Source organism: Octopus bimaculoides, chromosome 3 (assembly GCF_046866305.1).
Source record: "Octopus bimaculoides isolate indiv1 chromosome 3, ASM4686630v1, whole genome shotgun sequence".
Lineage (NCBI taxonomy): Eukaryota > Metazoa > Mollusca > Cephalopoda > Octopoda > Octopodidae > Octopus > Octopus bimaculoides.
This window is the reverse complement of record NC_142930.1, coordinates 52,062,457-52,078,571: the sequence shown is the minus strand read 5'-3', so window position 1 is coordinate 52,078,571 and position 16,115 is coordinate 52,062,457. Positions and strand designations below refer to the sequence as shown.

The window sequence follows — 16,115 nt, the reverse complement described above, 5'->3', positions numbered from 1 at the left end:
ATTCGAAGCAGTTTGCCTCAAATTGATCAAAAATTTCAGTGTATTTCAGTATGTTAAAGTTCAAACGCAAATTATTGAACAGTATTATAAACTGTTGCTCAATGTCCCCCAGCTGCTAATTTTAATCTTAAAATTGGTAGCACTTGCAATTTTCAGGCACTTTTAATGGAAGTAAGGTTTGTCTCAGAATTGTTCCTCACATAGCAGTCATTCAGTAATATCCAGTAGTTGTAACGAAATCATTTAACACTCATGCGGCACAAATACACACACACACACACACACACACACACACACACACACACACACACATGCAATTTGAATCATGAGATTTAAACTGGATAATAAGAAAGAATTACCGTATAAACTGAATTATGATTGTCATCCAACGACAGTTAGATCTCGTATTCTCAGAATGCATTTGCATCAATAAAATTTTGGAGAATATCAATGTTTACTTACAAAATATCAATACACACATAGCTACACACACATACACACACACTCACCCGAGCGCACGCACATATACATACACAAAACACACGTTTATATTGGGGAGAATCAGATGTGTATATTATTTAGCGTAATTTCTTACACTGAACATAGTACTTAAGTAAAATTTCAAATGTTCAGTTGTTACAAATTATGTATTTATTGATATGAAACATTAGGTTATGTCCATGTAAACAACTGATGATTGCTTGATAACTGATATAATTGCACATTCCAATTCCATTAAAAAACAATAGGCTATCTATCAAATTTCCATTTAAATCAAAATAACTGAACACTGTGTTATCAAATGCAATGATTACGTGACTAAGTTAATGTATAATTTAATGTAATGTTTTTCAGGTCGCCTCAGTTGTTGGACAAGCGGACATGTTGTATACAATGTTCTGTTTGCTCGGTTTTCTAATTTATCATTATGGTCTCATGGCAAATAAGAGCAACAAAGGTAAGACATACATACGTACATACATACATATCTACCGATGAGACATATTGTTGTAGTTAGGATGATGTTGTTTTTAGGAGACTGTATGAGATCCGTCGAAAGGATAACCCCGAGGACAGAGAAATAAGAACTCGTAGTATGGGGGAAGCTATAGCCACTCATAATAAGAAAGGAATACCGGTAGAATGTTTCAGTGAAAACCTCAATAAAATGTTAGCCCAATAGACTTGATATAAGGATTTGTGTACAGTTGTGGAAATCAGCTGCCCGGATGTTAACATAAAGCTGAAGATCAGTGAAAAAGAGAATATCTATGCCGAACTATAGAGAAATCAACAGTTACTCTATCTAGATTACATGTTCAGATTTTTACCTGTAAATACTGGGGCACTGGGATATGTAACACACTGCATAAATACCAATCTTGAGAAAGTAGGGTTCTCAAAACCAGAAAGGAGAAAGCCGATTCAAAGACTACAGATTCAATCCTTCACTAGAACTTTAAAAATCTGTAAAGCTTTTCCGAAGTTTAGTCTTTATATATATATGAGCATGTTTAAATATGCAAGTATATGCATGAGAAGACATATATAAAACAAAACATACGAGTCTTCACGTATACATACATACATACATACATACATACATACATACGTACGTACGTACGTACGTACATACAAATATACCCTGTTCCTAACGTTGAAATTCCAATGAAGGAGCCTTAGATCTAGGTTAGAACCAGCTCATTCTCTATTGGCAAGAAATTTTGAAATAAACCTGAATAACACACACACACACACACACACACACACACACACACACACACACACACGTGTGTGCAACTGATATGCTATATACCACTTCAGTTAGATTAAATAGATGCGAGATTGCTTTCCTTTTGGAAAAAGTGGAAAACAAACCATTAGAAATATTTTGCCTTATTTTTTACGTGTATTGTTAAGAACTTCAGCTTCGATATCACCGCAACATTTTGGGAAAAATGTGTTATTACATAGCCTGGGACTGGCCATTTTATTGAGTGAAATTTGGTTGTTAGAAACAACGTGGAAGCCAGTTGGAAAGTTAATCTGCCTCTTTGAATGTTCATGGCACAATTCTCATTGCTGCAACTATTGGTGCTACGTGTCTGTTTGAAGATTATGTTCCTTTATTCCATCAATCCCAAAGGCGTTAAAAGGAATACTGGCGCTGCTCTTCATCATCTTATCTCGCAATTAAAAACAATTATAGATACCTAATAAGCAAGTGCCAATCTCTTTTAAAATTCACATTTTTAGAGTATTATAATATTGACTAATATACATATATACACACATACATTTATACATATATACATATATGTGCCCCAAAGGGGAAGTAATAAATGGAAGTTGTATATATGCTTTGTAAAAATCTTGTAAAATGTGGACATAAACTACAAGTGCAAAGACTATATTTCATGTTTATAAAAGTTGAGTTGCATGTCGTAATTATATGGGATGCAGGTTTTCCTCTTACTTCACAGTTACTGGCCTAGACGTATCTCCAATCAAGTTTCTATTCTGAAAGTATGAATAGGAATTGATAGATTGGTACATGTTAGTCTGGTGATTGATTTTCTTTCAACCGGGTTTGATCCATTGCAAATTGAAACCTCAACAATGATGCTGTTCGCTTGCGTGAGCTGGTTGTAGGACTACCTATCCAAACCGACCTACTGTGTGTTTGTACGTAGGCCGATGAATTGTATTGGAGTGTGGTCGGGTGATTTGTTCTGGAGGCAGGGTATATTCTTTTATTCTTTTGCTTGTTTCAATCATTTGATTGCGGCCATGCGGGAGCACTGCCTTTAGTAGAACAAATCGATCCCAGGACTTATTCTTCGTAAGCCTAGTACTTATTCTATCGATCTCTTTTGTCGAACCACTAAGTTACGGGGACGTAAACACACCAGCAGGCGATGGTAGGGGGACAAACACAGACAGACAGGCCGACAGACAGACACGCGCGCACACACACACACACACGCACATATATACAGCAGGCTTCTTTCAGTTTCCGTCTATCAAATCCACTCACAAAGCTTCGGTCAGCCCGAGGCTATAGTAGAGGATACTTGCCCAAGCTGCCATGCAGTAGGACTGAGCCCAGAGCCATGTGGTTGGTAAGCAAGCTACTTACCACCCAGCCACTCCTGCGCCTGACGAAAATTACATCGAGCCACAAAAGGATGAAAGGCCGAGTTGACTTCAGCAGCATTTCAATTCTATCAAGGCATTCTATCCAACCTTCTCCCGACACTAATTCAACTATTATCTATCTATCTATCTATCTATCTATCTATCTATCTATCTATCTATCTGTCTGTCTGTATGTATGTCTGACTGTCGGTCTGCCTGCCAGCCCGCCTGTCTGTTTGTCTATCTATCCATCTATCTATCTAGCTGTGTATCTGGTTTGTGTGTGTGTGCGCGCGCGAGTGTGTGTGTGTGTGTGTGTGTGTGTGTGTGTACGTTTTCTGTGCACATGTTGAATCTGTCTATCATTCATAGAATATGCTATAGGTCCTGTACTTCTTTAATATATGGACATATCACACCGCACTGTTTAGTGCTACCACCAAAACCATGTGTATTTTTAGCGGAGTTTTAGCAAACTTATGATTAAAGTTCATAGCAGGTGATATCATGAACCCATGATGTACCAACTCATTCTACATGTCCCAATACCAAAATCTAAAACCAAATGCACCAAACAACTTTCACTAATTATACTTCCATTCTCTAACATTGTATCCTTCTTGTAGGTTACATATCACACCTTAATTACATGTAAACCAGCCATTCTATTCTTCTCTGCGATACAAATCCCTCAACCTTTATTTCTTTTGTGTGAACACACTCAGTACTCAAACTTTATTCTGAAACATGGTGTTTACGTATAAGTAGATTCTACTGTCTCAAACAATCAGCTTTCTTTCCTCCGTAGCATCAACAAAAAGTACCACTTGCTCTGGGACAAAGTTTTCTCCCCCGCTTATTCAAATGCGTTTACTTTCTTTACTTTTTGCCGAATTCTTTGAACCACGAGGAAGACTTTTTCATCTGCATCAAGAGGACTTTTGTTTTGATTTACCCCTTTCGCAAGTCATCCTTCTCAGTTACGTTAATGTCCATAGGCTTTCTCCGTTCTTACCGGTGTTCCTTACTGATGTCACTGTCGCAGAAACTGAATTTTGTGCAATCTTCAACACTGTAAATGAAACATTTTGAACTTATACGCGTTTCTGACAAAGAAAAACACAAAAACGCAAAAAAAACCCAGCAGCAACACAATAACAAAACAAACAAACAAACAAAAAGGCCCTAAACGCTCTAAACAACCTTGATCCCTTTCTCACAATTAAGCCCAACCTCTGTCAGACTACAACAGTTTCTTCATATGTCACGTCGTCCTACCATTGTCTGACTGTAAACTACATACACATTACGCGCATACTATCTGACTTCTCCTATCTACCAGAACTTGTGGCACTCTCAGTCAAATGAATTGTTGGAAATCTACCAGTTCAATACTATTTCTGGTAAGACATGTATTTCACCCTCGGACCACCGAGATTATTCAGACTGATTCCTTAAACCATCTTTATTCATTGATACACTTCAGTTAATGAATCGCAGCCATGTTCCGTCTGTCGAGCTCTTTTACTGTTACAATAATGTCCCCGTGTCCTCTAAAATAGTAATAGCTGTACTATACCCGTAAAACCTTACGCGCTGCATTCAACCCTCTTCCATTCTTTGAATTTACTGTGCATCATCTCTCAATCCTGCAACAATTAAGTCCCACTTCCATCTGAAATACTTAAGCTCCCTTGAAGTCAGAGAATTCGCATACGTCTCTTACAGGCGTGAATCTGTAATCGTTCACGTTGTGCACGAACCACGAGGTTTGCATGTATGATGCAGATTACATCAACAGGTGTAGGAAAACTCTGAGAACAGCGAGAGAATGAGTAACCAGTTTTTTTCCAAACAAACATAATTTACAACATCTACGTGCGCGCGTGTGAGTATGTATGTGTAAGTGCGTGTGTATTTTTTATATGAATGTTCTATGTGTTTACGTATTGTATTGGTTTGTACTTTTGACCATTTATAGAAAGCGCAGTGGCCACAACCTTCAGCAGAATATTCGTAACTGGCTGGTGAAAAGAGAGGAGAAACAACGTTTCAGTGGTAACCAATATAACAGAGATCTAGTTCTAATGCCTTTAACAACGGGTGAATCCGTGAAAGGCAATCAAATGCCAAGTAATGTTGTTAAACTTGACAACCGTTTCATTCTACAAAGAAGAAAGATTGCAAATCATTCACGCAGTTTTCACTTTCCAATTACACAATCATGGCCTTGGTGGGCCGAGACTATGGTAAGGCGCACTTATTCAAAGTGCTTTTCAGCGAAATCGAACTCGGGATCACTTACTCCAGAAACAATATTTTTAATTGCACGGTCACTTATAGAGCTAAGGAAGTGGATGTATTATACATTTATCAAACATATCCAGCATTCCTGATAATACTTGTCTTATGAAGGAAATATGAATATGTTTGCATGAAACAAGTGAATTATAAATATGTGTTAAATCATAGTGAAATATAAATATGTGTTAAATCATAGTGAAATTAAGAAACACGCATTTGTAACTATATGCGTTGCACAAAGGGTTTTATTGATCAGCTATTTTATGTTAGATAGCTAATACTGTCTCTGAACTTGTTCATTCCAGCATGTGCTGGATTAAATAAGAAATATACATTTCCTTCTCCAATGATTTCGTCCGTTGAGACACGATTTTGTTAATGGAAGCAGAATAGTGTTGCAACTTGATTTTACTAAATGTTGCTAGTAAAAATATATCATCTTCCCCAGAAGGATGAAAAGCAAAATTGTAACTTGACAATTCTAAGAATTCTGTGTCGCCAAATTCAGTGTTTGATCTGAAACTCTCTTGTCAGCCATCACCATAAGACATCTAATAATCTTCATTGAACCAAAAAGAAATTTCTACGCAGACACTAGATATGCTTTTTAGTGTATCTAAACCTCCCCAAATCACAGCATACGCTGTGATTGAATGAAATATAGGATAAGACGGCTGGAACACTTTATGATAAATCGGGATCGATCCGGTCCTAAAAGAAAATCTACAATTTTGTTCAGGGGGCTCTGTTAAATAGTTCACTACATATTCCTCAAAACAGTAATACAATTTTTGAAAGCCGTTCCACATTGAAAGAAAGTTAATTCTCCAATTCGATTTGAAGTGTGTATATTTTATTGTATTCGTACAATAAGGGGAATAATAAATGTTCGCTGCATTTATAACGATTGCTTAACCTATATATATACAGTGAGCTATAATAGTAAGAAATAAAAAAAAAAACATTACTGCAATTTATTTAAAACATTTCTACTGAGTTTAGAAAACTCAAATGGGGTTGTACATCATTCATAGACTTCTTATGTACAATATCTATGCAAGTTCTCCTGAGCTAGTCAATAATTTACTACTCATACTGAGATAACGGTGAACTTGTGATGTGTTGATTAATGATCCAATGTTAAAACGAAACGCTAAAACTTTGACCACAGAATTTGGTTCGGTTGACAAAATCTAGTACACTAGTTGATTTTACATTCATGTTATCGGCATAAATATGATGAACATTGTTGCATAGTATAAATATCGTTACTGTGCCATTTGTTCATACAATACTATTACAGTTGTATATAGCAAGAAAATACTATTAACTTTAAAAAATATTGATGTATCAACTGCACATATTGATAGCCATTTCCAATGTTGCAATAGACAGCATTGCAAAAAGTATTGTTTTAACAATACCTAAAAACTAGCCCATCATTTATCACATCTTTTGGCAAGTGGTATGGGGCAAGCTCAAATTGCGACGCGATTTAAATTATTAATCGATGCAATTTCAGTTATATTTTTCAATTTGTTATTCCTTTGGTAAGCCTTGATCAAAGGTGTTTCGAGACAAAAGAGATTAGTTCCAAACCAATGATTTATATTTTTAGCTTAAGCTAAAATATATGTAAGTTCATATTAGGGCTTGCAATCTGGGTTCAGTTTTCATTCTTTATCACAACTGAAAACCATACGTTCAGTTGTGTTAAAGGCTGAACGTGTGGTTGGCGCTAAGCAAGTAGAGTTCACATTAATCGTTAATAGAAATTTGATTTCGTTTAATACGATTAACTTTTTAAATATTTTTAAATATAACATTTTAAACATGTAATAAATATTGAAAATGAAGACATGTATCGTTTTCCCTCTTATATAGCACATTGGACTGGATTACACGTTACAATAACTGCTACATGTTCTCTTCTATATCCTCAATGTTTATCCTGTTACTCTGTTTTTGGACAATCTATACATTTTCAGTACATAAATTGTGCATCAAATATTAAATAAAGTTCTTTATTTTGAAGTCAAAATCTGTTGAAGTTTCTCCTGTTGTGTTCTCAAATAAACTCGCTTTCAGTTCCATAATAAATGAAGCACTATTTGGTAATTCCAATGCAGTATTACTCTATAGGTTTTCTCTGTCGCGTCTCAATAGATAAGTGTTAGAAACCAAATGTTATTAACATTTTCTTCACAATTGCCTGAAACAGCAGTCATTTCAGTTAACACAAAGTGTCTGCTTGCAACAAGTTGCAACAAAAATCTTTCAATATACACATTGCCTTCTTCAAAAGGAACACATTGGCAAATAGATATACAATAAATATACAAAATATGCAAACATATGGGAAAATGTCACTACTGGAACATCTTCGAACATGGATATGCTCATTTCGGGATATTAGACAAAATAATGCCAGCACCTTTATTTACATTGATGATACGGCTACATGTACTTATATATACATAAAATGTCGAAGCAGAGACATTAGTTTTAGTTCCAACTAGCAGTATAGCCCGGCTTTGCCCGGGATTAAGTTGGGATTATTAAGCTAATCAAGTTCTTTATTTCAAACCAAACTAAGTAACATGACGTCAAATTTGGGCAGAATCAGTGTTGCAACTGGAGCGCATGGGTTGGGAGTTTGATCGGCAGAGGTGATCAGGTTACACATGCCATCCCTTTGAAAACACCACCGCCATCATCTAACCTCTCTTTGCCCATGGGTTAGGAACCCTTCCAGTAAGGAAAATAGAATGACCAAAAGGGCTCCCGATTGTCTGTGTCAGAAGCGGTTCTGTTCAGATCACAACTATGTCTTAAGTAGGTATACATATATATATATATATATATATATGTGTGTGTGTGTGTGTGTGTGTGTGTGTGTGTGTGTGTGTGTGTGTGAGTACACGGATGTTACGTGAGTAAAACGTTCATGTTCGAAATTGCAGCAGTCCATAGATAATTCATTATTCTGTATATTTCTCATTTTGTCCTGTTCTGGCGTTTTGCGAAATTTTTCTGGAGAACATTATTTTTCTTTGTGGTTGGGTCGTTGATGATCTCTTCCTAGCATATTCGATGTCCACCTAGTGGTCATCTCTTATACACGTGTAATACAATTTTTTCTGAATTTTCAGATTTTTTATATGCTAGGCCACTTGGTTTTAAATTGAATTAATATTCAATTTATCATCCTCTCTCTCTCTCTCTCTCTCTCTCTCTCTCTCTATATATATATATATATATATATATATATATATATATATATATATATATATATATATATATATATATATATATATATATATATATATGTGAGCAACACACATACACACACGCACGTATGTACACCAATTGCATACATATTTTTTGTACGCATACATGTTCGTATGTGTGTGTGTGTGTGTTGCCCGTATATCAACAAAACACACACACACATATCTTGCCTTACATATATATATACGGATAAATACGGATAAATGATTTAAAATAAATATATTTTAGAAATGACGATTTACGGTACAATACTTAGAAACATGAAAATCAGACCACATGGGTTTGTTTGCATCAATTCGGCAGTTTCCATAAAAAAGTGTTGGGAAAGATCGCGAAAGAGATAGAGAGAGCGCGCTGTCCCTCTCTATCTCTCTCCCACACTTACACACATGCCAGTTATCTCTCTTTCTTTCTTTCTTTCTTTCTTTCTTTCTTTCTTTCTTTCTTTCTCTCTCCCCGTCTCACACACACAGCAACATTACACACACACACATGCTGCTCTCTAACACTAACAAAAGAACTTCACATACACACCACACTTTCTGTCTCGCATACTCACTACAAAAAGATAGCGTCTATTTCTTTTTGGCAATATATGTTTTGTGTGTAATGTTGCTGTGTGTGTGAGAGAAGGAGAGAGACAAAGAAAGAAAGAAAGAAAGAGAGATAACTGGCATGTGTGTGTAAGAGAGGGAGAGAGAGATAGAGAGAGAGAGAAGGTATTTTTTTCTTTTTGCTTGTTGTTTTCTGCGTTTTTTTCTTTTTGCTTGTTCTTTGCTGCTTACCACACAACTGTTAAGAAATAGCGCCCTCTCCTACTTTATTTTGTTAGACGCTGGCAAACAAAATGTAACTCTCCTTCACCTTCCCTCTCACAAACATACAGTTTCTCTCTCTCTCCTTCAGGCGCAAACTTCGAAATTGGTAAAAGTTATGGTTGAAAATCGATTTTTACAGGTATACGCGGGTACCTCTGAGTGAGAAAGTTGACGGAAATGCACATAGGGTCATTACGAATTTCCTCCTGAAATTGGAGCGATATGCGTGCTAATTTGTGGACGTGCATAAACTACATTCACGTACACACACACACACACACACGCACACACACACACACACACACACACACACACACACACACACACACACACATCCTGCCTTATATATATTCGGATTATATGAGCAATATAGATATAGTGTCATTGTAATAAACACTATAAATACTTTCATTTTTAATACAGCTAATATGACTAAATATATTGCATTTACTTTCAGGAAATACATTTCTACGTAATGTAAACTGCCTTCTGATTGTATCAATGCTGACAGTTTTATCTACATTCAGCAAGGAACAAGGAATTATGACAATGGTGAGTATTTTTAATAGCAAAAAGAATTTTTGCTTCAGGACCCCTGGAGCTATTCAATACTATCACAAAATATAATCGACTGTTCTAATCCAGGCCACGTGCCTAATATTGTTGTATGCATAAAAGCATATTCCAACACATTTGATTGATTTGATTCTTAGAGATCAGAACAACATTTAAAAAATTAATATTGGTTTGTGACATAGGCACAAGGCCTCAGATTTGCTACATTAGAACAGTCAATTACATGACCTCAGTAATTACCTGCTCTTTATTTGATCGATCCTGAAAGGATAAAAGGCAAAAATGACCTGAATAAGATTATATTATGAAATAGCATTATAGACCTTGCTGATATTTGTTTCGGATCATTAGCCTGTGTTCTAATCACTCCAAGATTAACGTTTGCATTAATTAAAGAAAGTGCCAGCAAAGTAGTGGAGTGGGCCGATTTAAATGTATAATCCTTCTACATCGAATATATGATTTTGAGCAACAAAAATCAATATAATGATGAATATCTTAAGCAGAAGGTCCACCAATATCGAGTGGCTTCATTGTAGTGGATAATGTCAACCCCAGTTATTAACATCCATGTTTCTAATATTCATTCTAAGGATCTCTTACCGAAATTAATACAATTATAACTCTCCTTTAAAGACCCTGCTACACCGAAGAACACATTGAAGAAAAAAACAATGATATATATATTTTCTTTTATTGTTTTACTTGTTTGAGTTATTTGACTGTGGCCATGCTGGAGCAACGCCTTTAGTCGAAATAATCGACCCCAGGACTTATTTTTTGCAAACCTATTACTTATTCTATCGGTTTCTTTCGCCGAACCGCTAAATGAGGGGGACGTAAACACATCGTCACCGGTTGTTATGCGATGGTGGCAGTGGTGGTGGTGTGAGAGGGCGTCAAACACAGACACACAAACATATACATGTATACAGATATACGACGGGTGTCTTTCAATTTCTGTCTACCAAATCCATTCACAAGGCTTTGGTCGGCCCGCGTCTATAGAAGACAATTGCCCGGGACCATGTGGTTAGGGTTATATATGTTCAAGACATTAGAAATAAGAATGGAGAAACTGACATACTCATAAACTTTTTATAACAGTATTGTATACAGTATATCCATTTTGAATCTCTGTCCGACACATGATTCTGCTGCATAAATATCCCAAGACGTGGCATCCATTCGCATCATGTTGGTTTAATTGCATCATAAGTTCATCCAAGATATATGTATCCATGCAACTTTATTCAGGATGCTACCACTACGGACTTTTGAAGTGAACTGAAGAGTTCAGTGTTTGATAGTTTTATTCTATCTATAATTTAAGTTGTAGTTGTGTGTTTAGTGTAGAAGATAACAGAAGTTGTGAAATACGATATGACAATAACGTCTGTTATAATTTACACCTATAGTGAGCCTGAAGATTTAGTACTCAAAGAAGGGCTCATTAGGCCAGGATATGTTTTGCACACAGGCCGCATAACACACAGATAAAACAAAATTTCTGGATAAATAGATAGATTAAGATTAATTAACAAAGTACGAACTGAAAGGAAGATAAGTTTTCTAAAACAAATGTGGAGAGGAGTTTACATTAAGTCTGCTAAAATCTAAATCTAGTAAATTTACAATTATAGTCTAAGCAATTTTTCGTTATAATCGTATGCAAGTAATACTCTATTAAATATTTGTCTATGGGAAATATTCAAACAAGAAAAAGGCTTAGTAGTTGGAGAAGACCTCATTAAGTCAAGGTTTGCTTCATCCACAGACCATATCAGGTGAAGATAGAAAGAATTTTAAATGTAAATAAATAAATTAAGAGGAATTAAGAGAGTTGGGAACTGAAAATAAAAGAACAAACTAAGAGTGAGATAAAACGGTAGTTTATTGTTTGCTGTTTTATTATTAAAAGCTAACTATTGAAAATGCACAAGTTTTGTCTAGGTAATTTATCGGTGTACCATTATGTAAATAATATCTTCAAGCATAGATTACATTTCAGGCTCCCAATTTTATCAGGTAAAGTCATACTAATTATTTCCCGTTTAATAGCGAGCTTTGTGCTTCTGCCCAGGTTGTACCATACATTTCATCTCGATCATTAAAAATAAGTACATGGTCACTTGACCTTTGCTTAAAGCTAGTAGCCCATGATCATATGTAATAATGCGGAATTCCATCTAACTAGCAGTATATCTATAAACTGTGATTTTTGCTCAAGCATTGCTCGTTACGAGAACATATTTTGTTACGACAGCTACAAAGATGTTGAATAAGTACAAAGGTGTTGAATGAGATCAACACTATGTCTTGCTACTAGAACGCAGGTCAGGAACTTCGTTTATATTACTTATTATCCCACCAGTTTAGTAGTTTGAGTATAAGCTAAATTCTGTGTATTACTCAGTTCAGTATTCACTACAGTCAATTCTAATGAGTTTGGTATGGGATCAGTTATCTCCCTTCTAACATCTATTGTAGGCTCATTATTGTTTTCGCTCGCATTGTTAGCCAGTCCGGTATTTATAATCTCCCCTAGGTATATTTCTGTTATTTAACACAACATGTGTAAAGTTTGTGCCCAGAGGAGGAGCTACCGAATCATACATGCTGCAAGATCTTCCAGATTGTTGTAATCAGTATGGTTGATGCTCAGCAGTAAATTCTCCACACTGAACGTTAGAGAGAAAAATGCGGAAATAGCAGTTAAAGCACATTTGACGCACACCATATTACTGTATGGTATGTGTCGAGTGGGATTTGGCTGGTGAGGGGCAGATATGTTATATAATATATCAGATGGCAAGGTAAATTAGGTTATATGAAATAAAAATGATGGTGATAATGTTCCTGTTAAAGATTTCTTTCAAGGCATTTAGTCTAGTAAATCTTACTATGTTTTTATATTACATGGGATATCTATATAAAAGATTGTTAATGTCCACTATATTGCAGGGCGGCGAGCCAGCAGAGTCATCAACCGGGTGAATTGCTTAGTGGTATTTTGTACGTCTTCACGTTTTGAGTTCAAGATCAACTTTGCCTTTTATCCTTTCGGGGTCGATAAAATAATTACCATTTAAACACTGGGGGTCGATGTAATCTACATATCCCCTCCCACGAATTTGCTGGCCTTATGCCAAAATTTGAAACCAAAATTTACTGTATTGCGTTAGACTACTTCCGTCTTATGATGCTATAATTATATCTAATACCGATGATGTCGATTGATAGGGATCTTTCCTAAGCCGAAGAAGACGATATGTTGGGCTGTCAATATCTCTAAGCATGTATATTTCACGAGCCGAGTCGCTCGCGCAGATATAACCACAATTGAAGCCTTGAACATCGCTTTTTGAGACAAGAGTAGTTGCTTTTCTACATTTTCCATAGCTTGTCTTGAAGCATTGTAAGCCTCACTCCTCTGGCATGTCTCAATTTCTTATAATTTAGATACTCTATGCAATTTATTTTTCCTCTTCCAGAATAATATAGCATGTGTTGAGAGAGATTTGACTAGTACTTAATTTTGCCTATGAGGCTCAAGCTGTAGAAGTTGAACTTGAGCATCGGCCATATCGGTTTTATCAATTTGAGAGGTGTTGCAAAATTATGGTTGTGTATCTCCATCTCGAAACACGGTATAAAAAAGCCTGGAGGCTTGTGCTTTAAATTTCTTCTATACTACAGTAGTTTTCATGTATTTAGTTGCTAACCACATGAACACACAAGGTCTGACTCAAGGTCTGACTCAAATTTTATCCCCTTCACATTAGACTTGAGCTTGTTTTACACTTCTCTTCTGAGTGACCCTTGGCACGACTTCCCCGTCCAAACTCTGTAAAATAACTCTTGTGGTAACCACATATAAATCCGTGGACGTAGCATTCCATCCTTGATTTGTCAATGTTTCTACCCATTACTTTGATCGTAATTATGAACTTACAGCCAAGCGCTACACACGTGTGTGTTGTGTGTGTATGTGTGTATGCGTATATATATATATATATATATATATATATATATATATATATATATATATATATATATATCGAGAGAGAGAGAGAGAGAGATAGATAGATATAGCTGTATTTATATATATATATATATACATATAAATATATATATATATATATATATATATATATATATATATATATATATATACGAGTATATTGTGTGTGTATATGTGTGTGCGTATATATATATATATATATATATATATATGTGTGTGTGTGAGAGTGTGTGTGTGTGTGTGTGTGTGTGTTGTGTGTATGTACGTTTTATATACATGTTGTTTTATATTCGGGTGAATATTTCGTATTTAGATAGTATTCCTATTATAATCTCTTCGATGCAAGTTTTGCATTTAATATGATACATCGGACAAGATATAAAGCTACTGCACACGTTTATTTGCAATGAGATATCACCTTATTTAACAGTTATTCCATTACTGAATATCCACAGCTGGATTGTTGTTTATTGAAATCCGTCTCGTGAATAGTATCAAATTGTGACGGTTACCTACGGATTCTAACTAGCTTGTAATTTATAATCCCGTTCCATTGATGTGATTAAATGTAAATATATACAATATAACAAAGTATCACTGTCCGTTTACTTTCTTGCACGTTATCTAAACGGCGGTTACATCTGTATTTATTTGTAGGAGGTGAACATAATGACAAATCACGAGACGGTAACATGCAATATATCGAAGTAAACGAGAATCGACTAATAGCTTTTGAATATTTAAATACTTGAAGCATATATTGCCGTGAGTTACGCCATTACTATAAGGGTGACGAAGACGGTATTGACGTTCTTTACAATTACAATATAGCTGACATTTCATAAGGATATGATAATGAGGTTATTGGCGATGATAGCAATACAGCGATTACAGCGTTTGTGATTATATACTGACAGTAATAAAACAGTTAAGCAAAATAACAAGTCTAAATGTATTTGATAGAAGGTAACATTTAGTTTTTATTTGGGTTATGAGAATATAATTAAATGCGGTAGAATACTTTATATGTTTTTTAAATATATTCTTAGGAATAAATAATCTAGATGTATTGAAAATGTCTATTTGCCAGGTTATATGTTCACTGTATGATATTGTACTTCATCAGTCGGAAATAACGTCAAGTTTCCGTCAAATTTGGCCGAATGTGAAGTATTCAACGAAAGTCAAAACGAAACGAATAAAAGAAAATTTAGTAAGTTAATAATAACATTTTCCAGTTCCTAGTACGATTAATATATATTTGTTTTACCAGACAGTAGTAAAAATCTATGCACAATCAATCTCAACATTTGCGTGATCTTTTTAGAACAACATCCAATGATGTCAGTATTGATGAAACTGCCAGAACCTTCACACATTAATGGAATCGAAAATATACAAGATGGTGACTAAAATGATATTATGTCAGCCCTTTGATGCTTTGATCTTTGAGGGATTGGTTGAGTTTCCAACTAATGTGCAGCTATTACTTTTTTGATTTTTGTCTTATGTTCGTTATTTTAGATTCAATGAAAAATATAAACATCAAACATTAATAGTAAGTATTGTGTTGTACTATCACCGAATCTATGCACTTTTATGCACTTTTATGAATTCAGGCTAAAATAATTCAAAAATAAGTTTTTTCTTCATATCATAAAGTCAGATGTATGCTAGCGTATTTATCCCTGACGGTTAGCAACGCTCCAAATGTTGACCTACTTTCTGAACATTATTCGATTTAAAACATATGGAACCAAAAATTTTGTGTATGCTTATGACTTGATTGAATCGAAGCATTGGGCATATATAAGAATAATTGATGAAATTCCTAATTCCTAGGTTTGCATTAAGGTAGCGTTTTTTTTTTTATGAAGGATGGTATGAAAATTAATTTTTATAATATGAAGATCAAATACTATTTGGAAAAAAGTGGTTATCAGTTTTTATCAAACGACTTGTAG

At 35.1% G+C, this 16,115-nt stretch overlaps 1 protein-coding gene across 10 annotated transcripts in view; it reads left to right on the top strand.

Moving 5' to 3' along the window:
* LOC106881053 (protein O-mannosyl-transferase TMTC4) overlaps positions 1–16,115 on the top strand; it is a 297,366-nt gene that overhangs the window by 117,864 nt on the left and 163,387 nt on the right. For 8 of the 10 annotated variants that reach the window (XR_016241033.1, XR_008263717.2, XM_089348977.1 and 5 more), the window contains 3 exons: positions 856–958; positions 10,009–10,103; positions 15,242–15,364. Coding sequence is in view for 8 of the 10 variants with exons in the window: in XM_089348977.1 (XP_089205103.1) it covers positions 856–958; positions 10,009–10,103; positions 15,242–15,364 (321 nt within the window). In the remaining 2 variants the exon portion in view is untranslated. The remainder of the gene's footprint in view (positions 1–855; positions 959–10,008; positions 10,104–15,241; positions 15,365–16,115) is intronic. The other 2 variants (XM_089348979.1, XM_052966481.2) reach the window with 1 other exon arrangement.